Genomic DNA, 10,133 nt, shown 5'->3' on the forward strand with positions numbered 1-10,133 from the left:
CCTTACCTGGCCCTTGATGCGTCACCGAACAAAGACCATGGTACTAAAATCTTCTTCATGCAGGAACTTTGTAGATGTGCAGCACTGTTATCTCTTTTGTTACTTTATTACTTAGAGATGTCAGGTTCGAACAATCCCCTGATACAGAGGGAAACATTCCCCTTTTTTGTACAAAGACGAGGCTCGCGAAAGAGCTAGAACACAGAATGTATCAGGACATAACAGAACTAAAGGAACTAGCAACAGCACTCGGTAGAGCACATACCTCCACCAGGCTGAACAGTTTACATTTTGTATCCCACTGATGGGCAGGATCTGAATCCAAAGATCCTGAACTGAAAATGAAGATCCTGAACCAAAGCCTAATCGGCTTATTCTTGTCGCCGAACCAACTGATCCACCAAGTTTTGTCATAATTAGTCCATAACCCCTTGAGATATCAAGCTTACAGAAAAAGAGACATATAGGGATGAAAACATAACATCCATCCACTGAGTTGTTAGAGTTAGGGTTAGGGGGAGGGGGGGAACGCTTACAGCAGGAATGAGGGACAAATGAGGATTAGGGTTAGACATACAAGGTGGACAAGATGGATACAGAAGCAATCTCTCAGGAAGGAAAAACTGGAAGTTTGGAAGGAGGTGGGCTTTTGGTGGAGGGGAGAAGGGGTAACAGAAGTAGAAAAGATCATGGTTTTGGATTGGGGACGATCTCAGATGGTAGTGAACAGCTGTCTTTAAGACCTGGAGGGAAGAGTGAGATTGAAGCGAACATGCAAGTTGATCCACAGGTGCGACGAAAGAGGAATGAATGAGTGGAAGTGAGCAGTGATCCTGGATTTTGGGAGTTTCGCCAGAAGTGGATTGATGATGGACCATGTGCACCCTGTGGACACCTGGAGTAGAACGGTGAGGAGGGAGGGGGGAAATGCATAGAGAGAGCAGAGGGTCCAAGACCAGAAAGGAGGCGGTAGAAGACATAGAGACCACCGACCTGTCTGTAATGGGAAAGTGATAAATAGTCCCATGGACTCAGCTTCATAGTGGAAGATCTTACATTATCTGTAAATATTGTTTTTTTTAAGCTGATATCAGACCGCTGTTGATGTAGGGAAGCGAAACGTGGGCAATGCGAATCAAACATGTATAAACAATGGAAAAAGCAATTGAGAACTAGAACGACACTCGGTAGACTGCATACCTCTGCCAGGCTGAACAATTTACATTTTGTATGCAACTGATAGGCCGGACCTGAATATAGACCTTAACCAAAATCGAATTGGCTTGTTCTGAACACCGACACAAATCATCCACTAAGTTTTAGCACAATCCACCAACAAAACCTTTTGAAATACCATGCTATGTATAGTTTTGGTGCCATCTCTCAAGGGTGAAAAATCACTTAACTTTTTTTAAATTCTGGTATTTGGATACAGATCTTCTCCAAAATCTAATCAATTTGTCCTTGTCACACGCCCCACCTGTCCACCAAATTTCGTCCAATTATGTCCATAACATTTTGAGATATCCTGCCACAGGCAGACGGGTGAAGACATAACCTCCATCCACCTTCGGTGAAGGAGGTAACTATATTCCCCATGGCTAATCGATCATGTATACGAAGTTTCGTATCGATCGATTAAGCGGTTCAGAGAAGTGATTTTTTAAGGTTTTCTTTCAATCCAATATGGCTGACAAACCTTTTTCCCCATGGGTGGTGGATGATATATTTGAAGTTTTGCATCGATTGGTGAAGTGGTTTCAGAGAAAAACGAACATTCTGTAAAAACATTTTAGAGTCCAGAGGTCTCCCTCCATCCTCTTCTTTTCTTCCACTCAGTCTTTACCAATCACCTCTCGTTGCATGTAAAGGACATTAGAATGGCTTGAAAACATTGTGCTCTGCTCATTGCTCACAGAATGATAAATAGAGGGGTGCATCTGCCGCCTGTCTCCGCTGCCATCTGCCACCGCTTATCTTCTGTGACCTCTGGACCTGCATTTAACTGCCTGATGTGTTGACGCGCACACACAGTTGAGCTTGCAAAGACTCTGTTTATGACATTTTGTACACAGATTATGTGCTTATCTCTGTTTTATTTTCCATATGTTGTGTGTTCACCCAAAGTTCACCATCTCTCTCTGAGTTTCCGACACAGTACTGTGAAAACCCCGATTTTTTGTTAATTTCGTTTCTGACCAAGCCATGACCGCTCAATTTGAATCGGTATGATGAGTTGTAGCAATTTTGAATCTCGTGCCCATTGATTGACGTACATTTCTGCTGACAGGGATCAATATGACCCTTCAATGGAGCTATGACAACGGAACAACATGGCAGCCAAATCGGCTGCAGATATGGCCGGGCCCGAGTGCATACTCCAGCCTTACAATGATGGAGAATAACACAGATGATCTGCGCTTCATTTACCTAATCTACGAGAAGGGTTACAGAGACTCCGATGAAAGCATCTCGTTTGTCAGAATCCACCTGTATGGAGGGTTGCTTTGACTTGCTTCCTATTGAAAAAGGAAATGCTTGAGGTTCCCTGCATCTCCATCACATCACCCTGAACCTCATTTTGACAGGGACATTTTTGATGGGTGCTTTTTAATTGTCCAGGTGATTGCTGCTTTTTCATTTAAAAAAAGTTTTGACTTTATCATTGTTGACTCGTGTCAAAGTGTTAATTACCTTCTTGATTCATAAAATATATTGTACCAATCAGGTTTTCCTTGAGTTGGAATATACTTTCAGGGCCTCAATAAATCCGCAGCTTACGCATTCTTCTACTGGTCTCAAGATGCTATTAAACATGGTGGATTGAAGAACTAGTCTTGTTCATGAAGGCTCGTGGTGATATGTGTCGTTGCACAGGTAGAACAATAGAGGAGGTAAACAGGATGTTGATTGAGGAAGTAAACAGGATGTTGATTGAGATGGGGAAGTTGATGTTTCAAGCGCTAACCCTTCGTCGGAGAAAACGAAAGCCTAGTCAAATGAACGAGTCTTACTCTCAGGAAGTTGTCCTCACTATGGCCTTCTGGTTACAATGTACACAAGGATTTCTGCACATGAAAAAGCAACACCTGTTTCGGAAGGTTAGGAAGCTACAACATGATCGGTACCTGTTTATCTCTCTCCACTGATCGACCTTGCTTGCTTTGCAAAGATCGACGGAGTTTTCTGGTTGCTGGGAAAGTTTTACGTCGTCTGGTTGAGGATTAGAATTTTTCAGTTTTTGTCCAAAAACCTCTTCAATAATCCATTATTTTCACGTATTCCTCAAAGTCCACCTTTGATTTGGTAATATATCTGGGTAGGTGTAAACAGGGTTCATGATTTGAGAGAGACATCCGTGAATAAATTGGAATCTCTGCTCGTACTTTTGGTGATGATCCTCATAATCCTTTCTGTTCAGGTTGTGGGGCAGTTCAGGTGCAGTAATAGGGGAATTCAGTAGGTTCAACATTGGTTGGGAAGGTGATCATACTTTTACCGATGTTCGGTTCTGAAATTAAAGGTATTCTCCCACTTTCAGACTGTAAACATGGATGTTCTTTTTCACATAATGAATAAAATGGCAATTGTCACTTTTTTGAGGAGTTATTTATCAGTTTCCATTTTTTTTCTGGAATGATGCATTTTGCTCCCAGACATTGCTCCGAACCTTGTTGGAGTAATTATATAAATCACCTATTGTTGGTCCTTTATGGACATTCAATGGAGGTTATCACATTGGATACTTCCATTGAATGTTTTTTGCACATTCTCTTAATAATGCCATTTTGACTGCTTGTCCGTTTGTAACCTACAGAACCTGAGCCCTCCCCTCTTTTGTCCCCACCCCTCCTCCCCCTCACATCCCACCCCCCACTTTTGTACAATGTCGGAGGTCGTTTCCTATGTTGCCCATGCTTATGTTATTTCGTTATCTGATGTTTTCCTTCTCTTATTGCATGGCTAATTTTTGGCATTTCTGGGAGAATGATGTCATATTCATTATTAAGAGAATGATGACTGTCAATGTTTTTGGTGTATAAATCCAGGAAAAAAAAAACTGAACCTTTAAATGTTTTTAGCTGTGGCTGTTATATCCTTTTTACCTGCGACGTGTGGCATGTCTACAAGAGCTCCTCGTGGTTGGTGGTGTGGCTCTTATTGGGGGTCGATTTTTTAAAATGTGTGCCCATTGAACGACAGCTGTCAGACATCACCCACATTTGTCGCTTGACTCCACCCACCATGGACATATGTCACCCAGACTAAATAATATGGCTGCCATCTTAGTTTTGTGGTGGTCCTAAAACATCAGGCCTGTAGACCTCTGCTGATTATATACTGCATGGGTTTGTTCCGTCAGATTTCCATTGGCTTTGTTTGGGTCGAGTGTTACGATGAGGTACCCCGAAAAATCGAATCTATGTCCAATAAAACTTATTAGGAAGGTTTAATCAAGCCTGTCAGCATGAAATATATAGCGTTACATAATATTTGAATGGCCACATATCTTTTTTTTTTTACTATAAATGCCTGAGTTGTGTGTGTGTGTTAACTTCATACGTGGGTTTCAGAAGGTAGAATGGAGCCCTCCCAGGTCTCAAAGTATCCACCTTTGTGTGTGTGTGTGCGTGTGTGTGTGTGTGTGTGTGTGTGTGTGTGTGTGTGTGTGTGTCATGTTTTTTGTTGAGTTCTACTAGAGCTTTCTGATATCGAATGTGATGCACCAAAATGATTATGATCTTCTGAGTTGATTAGGCTAACTAACTACAACAAATCCAGAAGAATTCCCATGTTTTCAAATGTGCGCCATATTAAGGTGTGTAGAGCAGTTTAATAGGTCCTTCCATGGCATGGCATTCTAATTAGAAAACAAGGAGAAAAAGATTTAAAATGTTGTAGCTCCCGTGCTTTTAGTAATTTTGTTGTTTGGAGTTAAAGGCCGCCAGTCGGCAATGTTTGGTCGGATTACAAAAAACAATCTTCTCCCTATGCATACTCATGTTTTGTCTTTGTGCCAAGTATGAACAAAATCAGTCCGTACATCTCTGAGATATGGTTGCGGACGGACGGACAGACAAGACCCAATCCAGAAGCCCCCGTTTCAGACCAAGTCCAACAAGGGCTAATACTCCGGAAAAGTTCCCATGTTTCTAAACTCGCGCTATGTTAAGAGTGAATAGAGCAGTGTACTCCTTAGGTCCTTCCATGGCATGGCATTCTAATTACAAAACTAGAAAGCATCTGAAAATGCAAAGCCCTTCTGCATCTGCTTTGCATTCATAATTCTGCTTCTTCTTCTTCCGTATGCTAAACATGATGAAAACAGCTAAAAACTAGAAAGAGCAAGATTGCAGACCCTCGCAAGGATGTGTTTTTTCAGTAGTTGTTAAGGCTTTTGTGTTAAATCTAATATGGCGAACCATGTGACCGATGGTGTCATCATTTTTTTTCTCCACCAATTTATCCCTAGATCACGCTCAATAAATTTCATCTTGATTGGATGAAGTTTTGTACTTGTTGAATTATGACGTCATAATGGAGGCACCTATGACATCATTAACACATTTTATTCCCCATGGAGAGTTCTTTACAATGAGCCATGTATCAATTTTTTTTCCATTGAGCGGTTTGGGAGATATTGAGGTGTAACGTTTTTCCAAGATGGCGTCCATACCACGTGCCCTATGACGTCATAGTTATCAGCAAAAAAATCTTAAGGCAGAGGCACTCCTACGGTAAAATTTCATGTCAATTGGACCAACGGTTGCCGAGAAAATGAATTTTTTAAATTCAGACACGGCACACATACGGCACACGTAGGCACCCAATTGCTTAACCCCGCTTTTCGCTTCGTGAGCGCAGGGTAAGAAGGAGGCTCAGAGGCTGAACAGAAAGGATGCAAGAGAGGTTGCTACTGTGCAATAGTCCACCTACTACGAAACAAGGCCACACTTGAAAATTGCAATACAAGAAGAACCAAATTGTCCACAGCATGGATAGACTATAAAAAACAGTGTCCCATATTCATGGATGATAAAGTGCATGCAAATGTCGAAGATAAATCCCCAAATAATCAAGGTGATTGAAAAAGCCATGTATCTATGGAATACCACACTAATCCTGCAGCATTCAGAAGGAAATATTGAAATTCCAAGAGTAAAGAGATGACACGGGATCTTCCAAGGAGACGGCCTTTCTCCTCTCCTGTTTTGCCTGACCCTGGACCCACGAAGTAACCTCATTAATGAGCAAGGACACAGATACACCCGAACATCCAATAAGAGAACTTCCAAAGCAGCAAGAAAGGTGACATCTACTGCATATGGATGATTTAAAACGTTTTGCACAGAATGATGAAAAATTGGCAGAACAACTGAAATTAGTGAAACAGTTCTCCGACGACACCACATGGAATTTGGCCGAGCTAACTGCCAAGTGTACATTCGTGCAATGTATATATACAAATACGGACAACATAAAAATCGACCTAAATACAACAATACAGGAGCTAGACAACGGAGCATCTTACAAATACATTGGAGTAGAAGAGGGCCACCAAATTTGTCATAAAACAAGACCCAATCCATAAGTCCTCATTTCGGACTAAGTCCAACGGGGGCTAAAAATGCGCAAAACAATTACCAAAGAACACCTGCATAGAACGAGGCTGATCCTGAAAACATATTTCACCTGAAGAAACAAAATCAAAGCCATAAACCAACTAGCACTACCAATGTTCCAGTACAGCTGTGGAATAGTAAAACTGGCCACAAGTGGATATCAAAAAACTATATATCAAAACAAGGAAACTCCTCTATCTACAAATGTTCTACAAAAATCAGTGCATCCAAAGAATGTACCTGACGAGAAAAGAAGGAGGTGGCGGCCTGATGTAACTCAATCAAGTGCACAGAGTGCCAACTGCAGGATTAGCAAAGTACATGAAAAGCTCAACAGATGACCGAATACAATTTATGTACAAGCATGAACACAAGCCAGAAAAGGTATCTCACTCAATTTGCAAAAAACTTCCAAAAACAGGTGCGCATAGAAGATTTCACGCACCAAACCAAAACAGCAACGAATACAGCCCCAATGATGATCAATGATCACTGCAGTTTGTGTGTGTTTGTGCGTTTCTCTGTCCGCTCACTTCTCTGTCTTTGTCTGTCTGTCTGTCTGATTCTCTGTCTGTTTTTTATCCTGTGTCTCCTCCTTTTTGAAATTCAAATATGGTAACCCGATTTAAAAATTAATCATCACAATCATAAATATTTTTTAATTTTCTCCATCAGTGTCCAGTAAATGAATGGATTACTTGAGCCATGCTGGTTGTGGTTATTGTGGTTCATTACAAAGTACTTATATAAATATAATTCACGAGTGAATCAGCACTGGCATGGCTGAGTGGTTACATCACTTCATTTGATAAGAGTTCTTCACTCTGTCTGCAATGAATCTCTGGATCAAATCCAGGATCCCACCGGCATAATCCAGTGTTTTACCAACCAAAGAATTTCATATTTATTTGCATTGTTTTCCTTGGGAAGTAATTTTTCACGGATTCACGTGTTCAGAAAAATAAGAATTGATAAAAATAAAATTTGGGAAACCAAGCGGCAATTTAAAGCTTTTCCTGACGTCACAACTTCCAGAAGAGGATGACTTTTGATTTTCTGCTGTTTTTAACTTGACAAAGTTTTTTTTTTTAAACAAATATGTTGATCACTGTAGTTTGTGTTTGTGTGGGTGTGTTTGTTTGTGTGTGTGTTTGTGTGTGTGTGTGTGTGTTTGTGTGTTTGTTTGTGTGTGTGTGTGTGTGTTTGTTTGAGTGCGTGTGTTTTGTGTGTGTGTTTGTGTGTGTTTGTTTGTGGGTGTGTGTTTGTGTGTGTTTTTGTGTGTGTTTGATTGTTTGTGTGTGTGTGTGTGCTTGTGTGTGCATGTGTGGTTGTGCGTGTGTGTTTGTGCGTTTCTCTGTCCGCTCACTTCTCTTTTCTCTGTCTTTGTCTGTCTTGTCTGTCAGATTCTCTGTCTGTTTTTTATCCTGTGTCTCCTCCTTTTTGAAATTCAAATATGGTAACCCGATTTAAAAATTAATCATCACAATCATAAATATTTTTAATTTTCTCCATCAGTGTCCAGTAAATGAATGGATTACTTAAACCACGCTGGTTGTGGTTATTGTGGTTCATTACAAAGTACTTATATAAATATAATTCAAGAATGAATCAACACTGGAATGGCCGTGTGGTTACATCGCTTCATTTGACAAAAAGTTATTCAATCTGTCTTAGTCCGTGGGCTGAGTAGGGTTTACATGTCACCCCCCCCCCCCCACAACTTAACTTCCCGGGTATGTCCATGTACCCCCCACCCTAGGGGTTAGGAAAAACCATGTTAACAGAAAAAAAGCTCATTCCCAAGGTACCTCCCACGCATATTTTGATGTTACCCCCCTGTGTCAGTGATTTCCGAAAATTAGGGGTAGGCGAAATTTAAATGGCCATAACTTTTTACCTCGTCATCCTATGGTTGCATATGACCCCTCAAAATGTTTGTGCTGGGACACTCTTTACAATGATATGTGTTATATGCAAATGAGGTCACTAATGAGGTCACCAGAGGTCAAACTATGAGGGAATGAGTTTTTTTTCTGTTAACATGGTTTTTCCTAACCCCTAGGGTGGGGGGTACATGGACATACCCGGGAAGTTAAGTTGTGGGGGGGGGGGGGGGTGCATGTAGACCCTACTCAGCCCCCGGACTATCTGCAATTAATCTCTGGTTCAAATCCAGGATCCCACCGGCATAATCCAGTGTTTTACCAACCGAAGAATTCCATATTTATTTGCATCGTTTTCCTTGGGAAGTAATATTTCACGGATCGAAGTCTTCAGAAAAATAAGAATTGATAAAAAATAAAATTTGGGACCCAAGTGGCAACTTAAAGCTTTTCATGACGTCACAACTTCCAGAAGAGAATACCGATTGATTTTCTGCTGTTTGGTGCTTAACAAAGAAATTTTTTTTGACAAATATGTTGATCACTGCAGTTTGTGTGTTTGTGTGTGTGTTTGTGTGTGTGTGTGTGTGTGTGTGTGTGTTTGTGTGTGTGTGTGTGTGTTTGTTTGTGTGTGTGTTTGTTTGTGTTTGTGTGTGCGTGTGTTTGTTTTTGTGTGCATGTGTGTGTGTTTGTTTTGTGTGTGTGTTTGCTTGTGTGTGTGTGTTTTGTGTGTGTGTGTTTTTCGGTGTGGTTGTGTGTGTGTTTGTTTGTGTGTTTGTGGTTGTTTGTTTGTGTGTGTGTGTGTTTGTTTGTGTGTGTGTTTGTGTGTGTCGTTGTGTGTGTGTGTGTGTGTGTGTGTGTGTGCGTGTTTGTGTGTGTTTGTGTGTGTGTGTGTTTGTTTCTGTGTGGGTGGTTGTGTGTGTGTGTGTGTGTGTGTGTGTGCTTGGTTGTGGGTGTGTGTTTGTGTGTGGGTGTGTGTTTGTTTGTGTGTGTGTGTGTGTGTTTGATTGTGTGTGTGTGTTTGTTTGTGTGTGTGTGTTTTTCTTGTGTGTGTGGGTGTGTGTGTTTTTCTGTGATTGTTTCTGTGTTTGTGTGTGTGTGTGTGTATTTGGGTGTGTGTGTTTGTGTGTGTGTGTGTTTGTGTGTGTTTGTTTGTTTGTGTGTGTGTGTTTGTGGGTGTGAGTGTGTGTGTATTTGTGTGTGTGTGTGTTTGTTTGTGTGTTTGTGTTTCAGCGTTTCTCTGTCCGCTCACTTGTCTTTTCTCTGTCTTTGTCTGTCTTCTGTCAGATTCTCTGTCTGTTTTTTATCCTGTGGCTCCTCCTTTTTGAAATTCAAATATGGTAACCCGATTTAAAAATTAATCATCACAATCATAAATATTTTACATTTTCTCCATCAGTGTCCAGTAAATGAATGGATTACTTAAACCACGCTGGTTGTGGTTATTGTGGTTCATTACAAAGTACTTATATAAATATAATTCACGAATGAATCAGCGCTGGCATGGCTGAGTGGTTACATCGCTTCATTTGATAAGAGTTCTTCACTCTGTCTGTAATGAAACTCTGGTTCAAATCCAGGATCCCACCGGCATAATCCAGTGTTTTACCCACCGAAGAATTTCATA

The 10,133-nt window shown here is 40.9% G+C and overlaps 1 protein-coding gene across 3 annotated transcripts in view; it reads left to right on the forward strand.

Annotated features, from left to right (window-relative positions):
* Positions 1–3,605, forward strand: part of NEU1 (neuraminidase 1) — a 52,034-nt gene extending 48,429 nt beyond the window's left edge. For all 3 annotated transcript variants that reach the window (XM_078783735.1, XM_068125238.2, XM_078783736.1), the window contains one exon: positions 2,291–3,605. In XM_078783735.1, the coding sequence (XP_078639861.1) occupies positions 2,291–2,511 (221 nt within the window). In that variant the 3' untranslated portion in view covers positions 2,512–3,605. The remainder of the gene's footprint in view (positions 1–2,290) is intronic.
* Positions 3,606–10,133: the final 6,528 nt, after the last annotated feature.

Source organism: Myxine glutinosa, chromosome 8 (genome assembly GCF_964187855.1).
Source record: "Myxine glutinosa chromosome 8, kmMyxGlut1.1, whole genome shotgun sequence".
Classification (NCBI taxonomy): Eukaryota; Metazoa; Chordata; class Myxini; order Myxiniformes; family Myxinidae; genus Myxine; species Myxine glutinosa.